Source organism: Lampetra fluviatilis, chromosome 2 (assembly GCF_964198595.1).
Source record: "Lampetra fluviatilis chromosome 2, kcLamFluv1.1, whole genome shotgun sequence".
NCBI lineage: Eukaryota > Metazoa > Chordata > Hyperoartia > Petromyzontiformes > Petromyzontidae > Lampetra > Lampetra fluviatilis.
This window is the reverse complement of record NC_136276.1, coordinates 19,953,610-19,968,998: the sequence shown is the minus strand read 5'-3', so window position 1 is coordinate 19,968,998 and position 15,389 is coordinate 19,953,610. Positions and strand designations below refer to the sequence as shown.

General features: G+C 43.5%; 1 protein-coding gene across 3 annotated transcripts in view; it reads right to left on the bottom strand.

Annotated features, from left to right (window-relative positions):
- The window catches only part of LOC144943921 (neuropilin-2-like), a 150,111-nt gene that overhangs the window by 80,734 nt on the left and 53,988 nt on the right, over nt 1–15,389 (bottom strand). For all 3 annotated transcript variants that reach the window (XM_078871802.1, XM_078871792.1, XM_078871811.1), the window contains exon 4: nt 13,060–13,284. In XM_078871802.1, coding sequence (XP_078727928.1) covers nt 13,060–13,284 — 225 coding nt within the window. The remainder of the gene's footprint in view (nt 1–13,059; nt 13,285–15,389) is intronic.

The window sequence follows — 15,389 nt, the reverse complement described above, 5'->3', positions numbered from 1 at the left end:
TGAACAACACAAGCCACTTTCAATAAATTCCACACCAAAATCGTGCTTTTGTTGAAGTCGATTCGAGGTTTCATGTGAAATCCTTTAATTAAAATATTCAATTAATAATTTAATGAACAAATTCCAAGCTGCTAAGTTGCTTTGGTGCATAATTATATTAATCATAATTGTCGGTAACACAGACTATTTACGTTTACAATAATTTTTGCCATAGGACAATCTAAAATATCATACATTTTTTTAAATGTATGATATTGAGTGTAGAATAGCTACAATACAAGTGTTACTTCATGTAAACAGCATTGCATAAAAAGCATAAAACCTGAGAAAAAAATTACGTTGGTCCTATTTCCGCATTACTCAACAGTTTTAATTCCTACAGCACTATTGAGATTACATTTCATACTCACACAAAATGGCTACGACAATTAATCACATAAATGATATATTTTATATATTATAAAAAAATAATTAGAACTACACTGAACCAATTAAAAAGTAAGCCTATAACTGCATAAATCGCCTCAACTATAATGCGAGCCACTAAATTCTGCAAAATATGCCACCTATAAGCAAAAATAAATCCGATGTATCTTCATCCTCGCAGGGACTTTTTGGCTGGCCATTGAACAAAGACGGTAACTGCATCGTGTGCTTTTAGATGCGCTTCTGCGGCCATCTGGAATGCTCTTCCTTTCGATATGAGGTAGCCACTGGGGATATGCCCTTTTAAATCTAGACTGAAAATCCATTTCTTGAAAACTGCTTTTTGTGTTTAATTTGTTGCCCTTCCCCTGCACCTCCGATTAGCACGGTTGGCTACGTACGGTGCTAAAGAAGTCCAACATACATACATGTTCAAACTCGCATTTGGGTCGGACTCATCTCCATTGACATGTCTTGAGCCAGGTTTTGGAATGTTACATTCCAATGGTGGGGACCAGTACATGTCCACTTAACCTCGTAGGAATGAAAGTTTGATTCTACTTTTCACTGACATACAACTCACGACCATCTGATTATGAATCGATTCCTAAGCGAGAGCATTGCCCGTCTGCAGTGGGATAGAACACATTTGGACTGCACAGTCTCATAAGAAAACCTTAATTAACGTACAAGCCTACCAGAGTGCATCTGGAATGTGTACGCGACAGCCTGGCCCAGCCAGCAGCATCAAAGGCTGAACATTGAGCAGCAGTGAAACTAAAGGAGACTCAACTGCGAAACGCAGTTTGTAGAGGAACCACGAGTGCAGCCACCGAGAACCATCAGGCAGTAACGGAAAACTATTTGTAATCGGGTTAGAATATTAAAGTGTTGGAGAGAAACTCAAATGTAATTCTAGATTTGAAGCTTTCGTGACTGCAAGGAATCATATTCTTAGGTTTTTTCGGTGAAGTCACGTAGGTAAAACATCAAAATTAATGAAAATAAAATAAAATAAAACAAAAATCACGACGTTTCGGAGGCAACACAAGTCTCTGTCATCAGGTGGGACCGTCACAGCCGAATTAGCTGCATCAAGTGAGGCAATGATTCAAGAAGTAATCCCTTATAAGCAAGTTGAAGGGCGGAGGAGAGGGGGGGGGAGCTCATCAGAATGTGGTAGCCAATGAATGGAACGTATCGGGAGGGAGGGGGGCGGGGCTCAAAGACAGCACGGAGTGCTAAGTACAACGCATCGGGAGGGGGAGGGGGGGAGCGGGGCCAAAACAATGGACGACGGCTTGGACGCGGTTGCTGCTGCACACGCCAACACAATGGACAGAGAGGGGGAGGGGAGGTCTGATACACATGATAGACAAAAGAACGAAAATGCCCATGTTTATACCAATGCTGGCTGAACAATGAAGAGAGTACTGTTAAAAAATAACTGGGGATGTTAACACTCGGTAAAGTAAAGTAAAATAGTGCCTGTCAGATAAGATGGTCCAAAAAAGTGTAATTAAGTCTTTTTTTTTGCGTGGTTGATAACATCTTTCCAATGATTACTAAGTTTGTACCCATCATCACGGTTGAAATTATGTCTGTGTTTGTATATTTGTATGGCTTCGTGTACAAACCTTTGATGGTAGCCGGGAGGTTTTCAGAGAACCTTGGTCTCGGAAAAGACAATTTCATGAGAGCCCACCGAGTTGTAGCAATGATCGGCAACGGCAGAAGAATCAGTTCTGCCGTGTTTCAGATCTGACTTGTGCTCGCGGACACGATCAGAAACATGACGTTTCGTTTCTCCAATGTAGCAATCACCACAAATGCAACTCAATTTGTAGACTCCAGGATACTGTAAGTCAGGAACGACATCCTTCACAGATGGAATCAGATCACGGATTTTATGCACTGTACTGAATCGGACTTGGATCTTATGTTTGTTTAGAATTTTGGAGATCTTTTTGGTCACGCCTGCTATGTATGGTAACGTGATGGTTTTGGTCGGAGTTTCAAGTGGCTGTTTCTGTGTGGTGGGAGAGACAGCTTGGCGGATAGTACGGTCAGAGTATCCGTTCATCCTGAGGGCCCGATGTACATGTCTTTATTCACCGGTCAGGTGGTGTTTTTTTTTCTGACAAACACCACCTGACCGGTGAATTAAGACATGTACATCGGGCCCTCAGGATGAACGGATACTCTGACCGTACTATCCGCCAAGCTGTCTCTCCCACCACACAGAAACAGCCACTTGAAACTCCGACCAAAACCATCACGTTACCATACATAGCAGGCGTGACCAAAAAGATCTCCAAAATTCTAAACAAACATAAGATCCAAGTCCGATTCAGTACAGTGCATAAAATCCGTGATCTGATTCCATCTGTGAAGGATGTCGTTCCTGACTTACAGTATCCTGGAGTCTACAAATTGAGTTGCATTTGTGGTGATTGCTACATTGGAGAAACGAAACGTCATGTTTCTGATCGTGTCCGCGAGCACAAGTCAGATCTGAAACACGGCAGAACTGATTCTTCTGCCGTTGCCGATCATTGCTACAACTCGGTGGGCTCTCATGAAATTGTCTTTTCCGAGACCAAGGTTCTCTGCAAACCTCCCGGCTACCATCAAAGGTTTGTACACGAAGCCATACAAATATACAAACACAGACATAATTTCAACCGTGATGATGGGTACAAACTTAGTAATCATTGGAAAGATGTTATCAACCACGCAAAAAAGACTTAATTACACTTTTTTGGACCATCTTATCTGACAGGCACTATTTTACTTTACTTTACCGAGTGTTAACATCCCCAGTTATTTTTTAACAGTACTCTCTTGATTGTTCAGCCAGCATTGGTATAAACATGGGCATTTTCGTTCTTTTGTCTATCATGTGTATCAGACCTCCCCTCCCCCTCTCTGTCCATTGTGTTGGCGTGTGCAGCAGCAACCGCGTCCAAGCCGTCGTCCATTGTTTTGGCCCCGCTCCCCCTCCCGATGCGTTGTACTTAGCACTCCGTGCTGTCTTTGAGCCCCGCCCCCCTCCCTCCCGATACGTTCCATTCATTGGCTACCACATTCTGATGAGCTCCCCCCCCTCTCCCCCCCCCCCTTCAACTTGCTTATAAGGGATTACTTCTTGAATCATTGCCTCACTTGATGCAGCTAATTCGGCTGTGACGGTTCCACCTGATGACGGAGACTTGTGTTGCGTCCGAAACGTCGTGATTTTTCTACTTGGTTCTTTCGGTAAAGTCACGTAGAAGGGAAGTAATAAAATAATAAAAATAAAACATAATAAAACAATTCTCACGACGTTTCGGCCACAACGCAAGCAGCCGTCCTCAGGCGAAGAATGAGAACATTATCAAGCTAGGAGCTTATATAGGTGTAGCGAGGAGGAGCGCCTTAACAAAAGAATGTGCATATGAAGAGGAATTTAGCATACCAATGGGCAATGCATAGGAGGTGGGCGGAGGGGTTTCAAAGTCGCATTATGCCCATGCATTATGCAGGATCAACAGCACCACGGGGGGGCGCAAGGAACAGCGTTAATAAAGGAAAGGAATGTTAGTGATATGTAGCTGCATTTGCCAAACAACCACGTAGAAAACCAAAGTGAAAACTACATAAAAAAAAAAACTAAAATATAAACTGATACTTACTATACTCTACAATAAGCTGAGTTACTAACAACAAATAATAAATTACAATTCTACGTCGTAAGAAGTATATAATATACTTCCATCTAAACTTTATTCTCTTAGCATATACAGTACTATATACTGCCATAGATAAACCCAACATTAAATTATATACTGTATTGCTGTAAACCACCCTATACTTTATACATTTTAATATAACACTATGTATTATTTAACTCACCCTAATGTGTATCGAAATGGTTTATTACGTCCTTCCAATGATTGCTAAGCCTGAATCCATCTTCTCGGTTAAAATTGTCTCTGTGTTTGTATATGTGGATCGCCTCATGAACGAATCTCTCATGATAGCCAGATGGCTTGCAGAGAACCTCCGTCTTGGAGAAGTCAATGTCATGTGAGCCCACTGAGTTGTAACAGTGGTCTGCCACGGCTGAGGTGTTTGTCCTACCGTGTTTTAGATCAGCTTTATGTTCACGAATGCGGTCTGAGACGTGTCGTTTGGTTTCCCCAATGTAACTGCTACCACAGAGGCAACTTAGTTTGTAGACGCCAGGGTACTGTATGTCTGGAATCACATCTTTTACAGACGGTACCAGATCACGGATTTTATGTACTGTGTTGAATCGGACCTGGATCTTGTGTTTAATCAGGATTTTGGAGATCTTTTTTGTGACCCCAGCAATGTAGGGTAAGGTGATGGTCTTGAAAGGCTCCTCAACAGGATCTTTCTTGATGGTTGGAGTGATGGCTTTGCGGATTGTGTAGTCGGAGTAACCATTAGCTTTAAGAGCTTGGCGTACGTGTTTGAGTTCACTGGAAATGTGTTCATGGTCGGAGATGCATTGGGCTCTATGATATAGAGTCTTGATGAGGGAATTCTTCTGGGATGGATGGTGGTGGGAATCCGGTTTTAGATAAGCATCCGTGTGGGTGGCTTTCCTGTAGACAGAGTGGCTCATTGAACCATCAGGTCTCCTTTTGATTAGGACATCCAAAAAAGGTAGCTTGCCATCATTTTCGACTTCCATGGTGAATCTGATGGCTGGGTGTATGGAATTGATGTGGTCGAGAAATTGGTCTAGAGCAGGCCGGCCATGTGGCCAGATGACAAAAGTGTCGTCTACGTATCTCTTCCATAAGGTCGGGCGTAGAGTGGCAGTCTGGATGGCGTCCGTCTCAAATTTCTCCATGAAGATGTTGGCTACAACCGGAGATAGGGGGGAGCCCATTGGGGTGCCCTCAATTTGCTTGTAGAAGGTTCCATTCCAGGTGAAGTATGTATTGGTTAAGCAGTGTCTCACCAGGGGGGGTACCCCAGCATTTAGTCCTTGATGAACCAAGTCTTCAATGATTGCGATGGTGTCAGGCACAGGCACCTTGGTGAACAAGGAAACCACATCAAAACTGACAAGCAGGTCGTCTGGGGACAGGGCAATCCCCTTGATTGTCGATACCAGGTCAGTAGAGTTTAGTACTGCAGAGGTGGTTTTTCCAGTGAAAGGCCGTAGGATTTCGGACAAAAAACGAGCCAGTTTGTAAGTGGGGGAGTTGATAGTAGAGACAATGGGACGAAGAGGTGTATCTTCTTTATGTATCTTTGGCAAGCCGTACAATCTTGGTGGCCTGGCTGCAGAAGGTTTCAACGAGAACTGTTTGGTCTGATCAATTAATGCGGTTGAAGCAGAGATGATGTTGTTGGTTTTGGAGACGAGGCTGTTGGTGGGGTCTCTTTTTATTTTTGTATAGCTGCCATCGTTGAGTAGTTCTTGAATTTTTTTGTTGTATTCTATTTTGTCCATGATGACAGTGGCATTGCCTTTGTCGGCTGAGAGGATGACAATGTCATCCCTCTTTTTTAATTGAGCTAATTCAAAACGCTCATCTTTGCTGATGTTGCTAGCTGGCATCTTAGCGTTTTTGAGGGTTACAGAGATTTCAGATCTTGCTACGTCTGCAGCGATGTGACTCAAGCCCTTGAGAGCTACATCTACTCGAGCAATTATATCATTAACTGGTATGTGTCTAGGTGTGACTGCAAAGTTTAGTCCTTTAGCTAAAACGGATTTCAAACCTTCAGAAATAGGACTGTTACTGCGATTAATTACGACTTTGTTAACATCTAGCTTTTCAATGTGTGGGTCCGGTTTCTTGTTTGAGAGGCGGTTGAATTTGGAAATCAAGTTGTCCTTACATTTAGTCGACATAGCCGCAGCTGAAGAGGCAGTCATTTTTTCCACGTGTTCCCAATCCGATGTGGACATTGTTGCACTCAAAGATAAGTGTGATTTGTAGAGTGTCTTGTCTAACTGATCTAGTTCGGTGCGCGTAAGTCTGATTTTCTCTGAGATAAGAGCTAAGCTAGTTCTAGACAGAATTCGTTTCGCATTAGAAGAAGTTACAGCAGCAGATGTTAGTGTAAATGCGTTTGGTATTACCTTAGAGTCGCGACATCTCTTCAGAAAGGTGAGAGACTCGATTAGCTGAGCCTTCTTATCCCGGAGCTTGTTGAAGGATCTCAAAGTTATGTGGAAACCCTCCCCGTAGAGGCGGTTAAATTTCGATTTAAAGCTTTCGTGACTACAGGGATTCATCTTCTTGGTTCTTTCGGTAAAGTCACGTAGAAGGGAAGTAATAAAATAATAAAAATAAAACATAATAAAACAATTCTCACGACGTTTCGGCCACAACGCAAGCAGCCGTCCTCAGGCGAAGAATGAGAACATTATCAAGCTAGGAGCTTATATAGGTGTAGCGAGGAGGAGCGCCTTAACAAAAGAATGTGCATATGAAGAGGAATTTAGCATACCAATGGGCAATGCATAGGAGGTGGGCGGAGGGGTTTCAAAGTCGCATTATGCCCATGCATTATGCAGGATCAACAGCACCACGGGGGGGCGCAAGGAACAGCGTTAATAAAGGAAAGGAATGTTAGTGATATGTAGCTGCATTTGCCAAACAACCACGTAGAAAACCAAAGTGAAAACTACATAAAAAAAAAACTAAAATATAAACTGATACTTACTATACTCTACAATAAGCTGAGTTACTAACAAAAAATAATAAATTACAATTCTACGTCGTAAGAAGTATATAATATACTTCCATCTAAACTTTATTCTCTTAGCATATACAGTACTATATACTGCCATGGAACAACAACAACAACAAAATTCAAGAACTACTCAACGATGGCAGCTATACAAAAATAAAAAGAGACCCCACCAACAGCCTCGTCTCCAAAACCAACAACATCATCTCTGCTTCAACCGCATTAATTGATCAGACCAAACAGTTCTCGTTGAAACCTTCTGCAGCCAGGCCACCAAGATTGTACGGCTTGCCAAAGATACATAAAGAAGATACACCTCTTCGTCCCATTGTCTCTACTATCAACTCCCCCACTTACAAACTGGCTCGTTTTTTGTCCGAAATCCTACGGCCTTTCACTGGAAAAACCACCTCTGCAGTACTAAACTCTACTGACCTGGTATCGACAATCAAGGGGATTGCCCTGTCCCCAGACGACCTGCTTGTCAGTTTTGATGTGGTTTCCTTGTTCACCAAGGTGCCTGTGCCTGACACCATCGCAATCATTGAAGACTTGGTTCATCAAGGACTAAATGCTGGGGTACCCCCCCTGGTGAGACACTGCTTAACCAATACATACTTCACCTGGAATGGAACCTTCTACAAGCAAATTGAGGGCACCCCAATGGGCTCCCCCCTATCTCCGGTTGTAGCCAACATCTTCATGGAGAAATTTGAGACGGACGCCATCCAGACTGCCACTCTACGCCCGACCTTATGGAAGAGATACGTAGACGACACTTTTGTCATCTGGCCACATGGCCGGCCTGCTCTAGACCAATTTCTCGACCACATCAATTCCATACACCCAGCCATCAGATTCACCATGGAAGTCGAAAATGATGGCAAGCTACCCTTTTTGGATGTCCTAATCAAAAGGAGACCTGATGGTTCAATGAGCCACTCTGTCTACAGGAAAGCCACCCACACGGATGCTTATCTAAAACCGGATTCCCACCACCATCCATCCCAGAAGAATTCCCTCATCAAGACTCTATATCATAGAGCCCAATGCATCTCCGACCATGAACACATTTCCAGTGAACTCAAACACGTACGCCAAGCTCTTAAAGCTAATGGTTACTCCGACTACACAATCCGCAAAGCCATCACTCCAACCATCAAGAAAGATCCTGTTGAGGAGCCTTTCAAGACCATCACCTTACCCTACATTGCTGGGGTCACAAAAAAGATCTCCAAAATCCTGATTAAACACAAGATCCAGGTCCGATTCAACACAGTACATAAAATCCGTGATCTGGTACCGTCTGTAAAAGATGTGATTCCAGACATACAGTACCCTGGCGTCTACAAACTAAGTTGCCTCTGTGGTAGCAGTTACATTGGGGAAACCAAACGACACGTCTCAGACCGCATTCGTGAACATAAAGCTGATCTAAAACACGGTAGGACAAACACCTCAGCCGTGGCAGACCACTGTTACAACTCAGTGGGCTCACATGACATTGACTTCTCCAAGACGGAGGTTCTCTGCAAGCCATCTGGCTATCATGAGAGATTCGTTCATGAGGCGATCCACATATACAAACACAGAGACAATTTTAACCGAGAAGATGGATTCAGGCTTAGCAATCATTGGAAGGACGTAATAAACCATTTCGATACACATTAGGGTGAGTTAAATAATACATAGTGTTATATTAAAATGTATAAAGTATAGGGTGGTTTACAGCAATACAGTATATAATTTAATGTTGGGTTTATCTATGGCAGTATATAGTACTGTATATGCTAAGAGAATAAAGTTTAGATGGAAGTATATTATATACTTCTTACGACGTAGAATTGTAATTTATTATTTGTTGTTAGTAACTCAGCTTATTGTAGAGTATAGTAAGTATCAGTTTATATTTTAGTTTTTTTTTTATGTAGTTTTCACTTTGGTTTTCTACGTGGTTGTTTGGCAAATGCAGCTACATATCACTAACATTCCTTTCCTTTATTAACGCTGTTCCTTGCGCCCCCCCGTGGTGCTGTTGATCCTGCATAATGCATGGGCATAATGCGACTTTGAAACCCCTCCGCCCACCTCCTATGCATTGCCCATTGGTATGCTAAATTCCTCTTCATATGCACATTCTTTTGTTAAGGCGCTCCTCCTCGCTACACCTATATAAGCTCCTAGCTTGATAATGTTCTCATTCTTCGCCTGAGGACGGCTGCTTGCGTTGTGGCCGAAACGTCGTGAGAATTGTTTTATTATGTTTTATTTTTATTATTTTATTACTTCCCTTCTACGTGACTTTACCGAAAGAACCAAGAAGATGAATCCCTGTAGTCACGAAAGCTTTAAATCGTCGTGATTTTTGTTTTATTTTATTTTATATTCATTAATTTTGATGTTTTACCAACGTGACTTTACCGAAAAAACCTAAGAATATAAAACTCAAATGTGACAAGACAGTTTCCTAGGCAGGCCACTAGTGTGGTAGGAGGGGACGGGGGTGGGGGTGTATGCCCCCCCCCGCCACTCGAAAGCCATGTCATCCAACATCAGCCCCGTCTCACAAATTACAGCAATATGCCACTGCTACCCTGTACTCATTCATGTCATCCAGTGCCCGCGCACGACATCTTGACTGGCTTTGGACCTGGTTATCGATGCAATCGGGAAAATGAAGGAAATTGTGAGATGAGTGGAATTCTGTGTTGGAGAACGGAGGAGGATGGCAGTTCACCGTGACTGGCATTGTGAGTGGAGATACGGAGGTTTGTGGCCAAAGGAAAGGCATAAAGCCAAATGGTGCGATACTTTAGGAGCAGACGCTGGGAGGTCAGAGCACAGCTGCAACGTCGAGCGCGAGGAAGGAAGGGACGGTGACGTGTGGTGGCATCGCACCTCGTGACCTTCCCCTTTGCTCGCATAAAAAAAACTGACACATCCTCAGTATTTGTTATTCTAGCTAGCATCCTCTTCAATAGGCGAACGTACCCATCAGTTTGAAAACAGATTGTGGGTCAAGACGTCAATAATCGCCAAGGATCCATATCCTGTGTTTAGGCCGCACATCATCACTGCACTGATGATCCCATATCACGGGCCAACGCAGAATGCAGTTGATTATGCTGTTAGGTAGTCTTCGAAAATGTCGACACAATAACTTGTAAATGTCCCGCTACGGTGGGGGCAACTGTGGCGTGGCTGTAAAACATTGCATAATCGCAACTGCAAATGGGGGATACTGTTTCATTCGTCTCGCAGCACTTAAGTGATTTGTCTTGAGCTAAAGTGAGATTGAGAGCGTGTGTGAGGAGGGATAGACTTTCACTTGGCCGTAGTTTTTATCGATGTTTCAGTTAGCGCTACAGCTTTCTGCGTGATGCACACGAATTTTGCCTCGACTATTATTTTGACGTACGCATTTAACGCCGGCGTGATATTCTTTACATTCCTCAAGACTCCTTGTGTCTTTTGGTACAACAAAATAAACGAACCGCCGGTACATTAATTTAACAGCTAAGCTGCACCAACACTTGATCCCTTTGATTTTCACTCGGGGAAGAGTTACTGTGCGTTGGGTCACCGGTCAAACTAACCTCACGCCATTGCCCTCTTGGAGAAGGCAACGATTATAAAAGTATGTATGCTGGTTTGGGGGAATTACAATGCTCCCATGTGTCTAACATTTCATGCACCTTGGGGCCACGCCTCATTGACACGAAGGGCCCTTTTAAATATCCACCAACAGCTGACCCAGATCTATACGATACCGATACCCCTCGGCGCACAACGCAGTGTGATTTAGGGGCACTCAGAGGGGTCCACCGCACACACGCAGGCAGGCAAGTGGCCACTCTATCCGTGCAGGCTGGGAAGGGTGTTAGTGCAGAGGAAATGGCTCATTTGTGCCTTGCCGCTGCCCAGTGTTATTTGGGCTGCGGGGTGTAAAGTGGCGCCTTGGCTGGGCAGTGCGTGAGCATGTGCCTACAATTAAGAAAGATGGAGGCTCGCGCGCAAAAGTTTCAACGGTCTTTTGCTTTGCGGTCCGAATCGCGGTGCTTTCCCAATCTCGTAGCGTCGTTGACCAGTGTAGCAAGCGTTCTCATGAAGTCTGTTATGAAGTGGAATATGATTGATGCTGTGTGGAATTAACGTGGAAGCCTGAAGGAAGGGGAACCAAAACTGGCACGCTGCAGCGAGACGCCAAACGCCGTTACAGACATGCATTCGAGAGGCCTGGTATGTGTTTATGTTCGGTTAATGCACTGAGACCTTTTTTTTCTATAAATCCCAAGGCCAGAGAATGAGGGGGCAGGAAGAGGGAAACGCTATTGTGGCTGCGTCTCTCTTTGTGCTGTCACCACGACATGTTGGGCCCTATATTAAAAAACGTGCAACATCTAACTCGATTATTCTATATTTCTCCCAAATCAAACACGATTTCCTTAGTCCACGAAACAATAAGGAATTATTTCAAAATTTGCAGCAAGCTATAGGGAGAGGCATGTGAAAGGACCAAGTTTGTATATTAAATTATCGCACCACGAGTGATCAGAATTGTATTTCTGCCGGAGGGCTGAGTCAGCCCTGAGCACCGTTCGCATTGCATGAGGCTCAATGTGGTGTGCATAAAGGCCGCGTGAATTTGACAATTGAACCATGCGCACACCGGCGTCTTGCCAGGGTCCCTTGTGGGAATATTAAATGCATCAAGTTTGGGCACTTCATTACATCGCATTAACAAAAACCGTGCTCCCAAACATTATACATACCGATAAGTGTAAAAAAAAGTCTGCATTCGTAATGCATTTGTCTGTGCCATGTCTTGTTAGTTTCAAACACACACACGTGTACTGAAAGCACTCAGCCTGTGTGCGTAATGTAAAAAACCATCAGCAGTTCCTAAAGGACTGCATTGTGGTAAAACTTATAGTTTTCTGGCCGGCACAATTCTTTTGTTAGAAATTAGATTTTATGTTACAGATTTAGTTTTTGTGTTACAAATTTGAATCTTACCATTTTCTTCTTTTGCATTTTTTGCATTACAGTGCATGACTTATACATAAACACATCATCATTGCAGAATTAAGTATTACCTTGCAATACAAATTGCACGCTTGACTCCGTAACATAATTTACCATTCAGTGTATGAAATGAAGATGTTAATGCAGTACATATCAAAACAAGCTACAACCATAGGCAGCTTTACACTGCAGATTGAGAATTAAACATCTAATTTTCAATATCTCAACATGGCAGTTGCTCTCTTTTACATAAATATATTCGGACAAATACTAAGCGTCGCATTAAACTATGCTAAGCAAGGCGATTCAGGCCGCAGCCTACAGTTATTATAAATGAGCGTGCAACTGAATGCACCCTAAATATCGCATCCGCTGCACTGAACCACCAGTCAATATGACACATGAAGCACGCCTTTTAGTTGAAAGAGGCAGCACGACATCGCTGCCATGTTCATCATTGCGTTAAGTTGCCCTGACCCAAATCATCACGACAGTCGGCACGCATTGCGTTTGACCTCGGCAGTGGCAAATAGTGTTGACATGGGAAAACCACCAAGACCTGGGTACCCGGCTCACCGCTCGTCACTCGAAAACTAAACAACTAAAGCTTAACTTTTCATTTTATCAGGTAAAGCCAGCTGAGCTATATAGCTCTTTATCGGAAGCGACCTGGCAACAAATGGAATCTTAACTAAGTGGCTTATCATGTGGAAATGTATTGCAGCCAAATGGGGAGGTGAAAAACTGGAGGACCGGATGAAAAATCCACGCGACCACGAGGAGAACGCGCAAACTCAAAATATTTTGGCGTCAGGGTTGGGATAGAATCCATGACCTCCTGCATACCAGGCGAGGGAGTTAACATCTCGCCACCGTGGCACTCACCGTGCGGCAGCCCGTCCCACACCTCCAGTCGGTCGAATCGACACTCGGCATCTGGTTGGGCAGCCGGCTCAGCCTCCAGGCTGAACACGTGGAATCGCAGGACAATCTCAGACTGTGGCGGAGCAGAGATGATGTAGGTGCACTCCAAGTTGTGGCCGTACGGTTCGGGGTATCCGGGTGATTGCAGCGTTCCATTGGGCGTCGTAAACGTATTGGAGCATTCGTCTGCGTGGGAAAGAAATGTCGCGCAGATGCAATGAGCACACGCGCCTCTCTCACTCCTGTCTCAGGCAAACAAAGCACATCTGCACAATTCAAAACAAAGCTCGTCTCTGATAATTACTTTTGAGGGAGCTGTCACAATATTTTCAATATTGTATGCTGGTGCTTGGTTAAATTTCAGTGCAAGATTTTTTTGTGATTTATAAATTATGAGCCCCTTCTAGTTTATTGCATCAGTTTGTTTCCCTCTTACTTTGACTTTTTCAATCCCATGCCTATTTTACATGCAGAACATATAAACTATGTTCTGCATAATTTATACCAATACGGTCAGTTGGCTGCACATGGCTCCGTGGCAGAATGCCTGACTCACACACACACACGTTTGCGAGTTAAAATCCCGTTCAAGGGTTTGGGTCAGTCTATCATCCCTCTGACATCTGTAAAATAAGTACTACTTTGTGGGTGGTCAGCAGTGTTTGTTTAATGGGGGGGGGGGGGGTCTGGACCCTGCAATGGGAATGTAGAATTTCCACCACGAGCTTAGGACTAGAAACAAACACAGATGGTTACTGACAAATTCTAATGAGTTGGGTCGGAGCAACGTAATGCATTGTTTAGCACGGCGCAACCCACATTACCAACACTCTCTTGTGTTGAGCTGGCCCTCGCAGATGCTTACTGCAGCATTTTCAATATATGTATGCGTATTTGAAAGACATTACGTTTGCATACATTTGTGTGAGCGTATTGGTATACTGTATTACAAAATGTGTTGGAAGTGAAAATAAAAAATTAAACTAATTTACAGCCATATTTTTGGGTCTTTCAAGAATATGAATTCCTGCAGTCACGAAATCTATAAGTCAACAATTTACGGCCAATTGTCAAAGGACTGCTGTGGCTTTCCAGTGCAGCATTCGCTGCACGGGGATTGTGTGCACATCCTTCGCCGTGCTGGTGAGTGCATGTTGGCGACGAGGAGACAGTACCATGTCAGACATCAACCTGCCACTGATAGCGAACCATGATCGGGGAATCAAACTCAGGTTGGCGGGGTCTTAGCGCAGTGCGCCTAGCGCTGTGCCACCACTCCACCCAAAAGCTTCAACACCAAAAAGTAATCTATGTTAATGTCCAGAGTGAATGTTAGCAGTGTGCTTGGCATACAGTGGAATTTTTGCACAAAAACTAAAATGAAAACCACACAATTACACGTGACAGTTGGATATTATTGCCTGTACTGCGTAGCGACCGAAAGCAATCTGAATTTAATTACGGTCAAACAAAATGTGGCTGATCCCACTTGAGGATTCACAAAACAAGAGGACGTTTAATGGCAACAACAACAACAACTTAAGAATGTTGTGCTTGAAGGGTCACTGCAAAAAAATAACAAGGAACACAGAGTCCATTTGCAATAATTAGACTTTACGTGGCGATTAAGCTACTTTCACAAACGAACTTTTTGTGCAAAGAACAGAAAAGGCACGAGCCATTCGCAATGATTATCATCTGGCCAACAATCCTGAAACGCAGTGTTAGAATTCACTAATTATTTGGTGACGCTGCTGCTGCTACGTTGCCAGTGGTGCTCAAGCGCAGCGAACAAAGAAACCACTCGACACGTTCGTCAATAACGCTGTGGCCTTGAAAAGAAAAAACATTGTATAATAGGCGACGTTTTGGGTAATGGTCCTTCTTCACAGCACACAGAGAAAGGACTCGACCTCTCAGGCCTCTCTCTCTCTCTGCGTGCACTGTGGGGAAATGCAATTTCCCAAAACATTGCCTATTTTAGACTTTCGTTCTTTTTTTTAGGCCACAGCGTCATTGACGAATGAAATTAGTTTCTTGTTTTTGGTTAGAAATCACAGATCACGTGTGCGTTCACTTACAGTTCCCTCATACACATTGACAAATGGGAAATGTAAATGTGGCACTACTTTGATGCTTAAAACAGCTGCCCTCGGTTTTGCCAACATTAATGTGTCTTGCACTCTGGCCAATCAAAGTGGCAACTCAGGCAAACTAAAATCCGTATCGTGCATATTTTTTTTTAAAAGCTAGGAGAGACGGAAACAAATACACACGGTTAAAATGTTTTC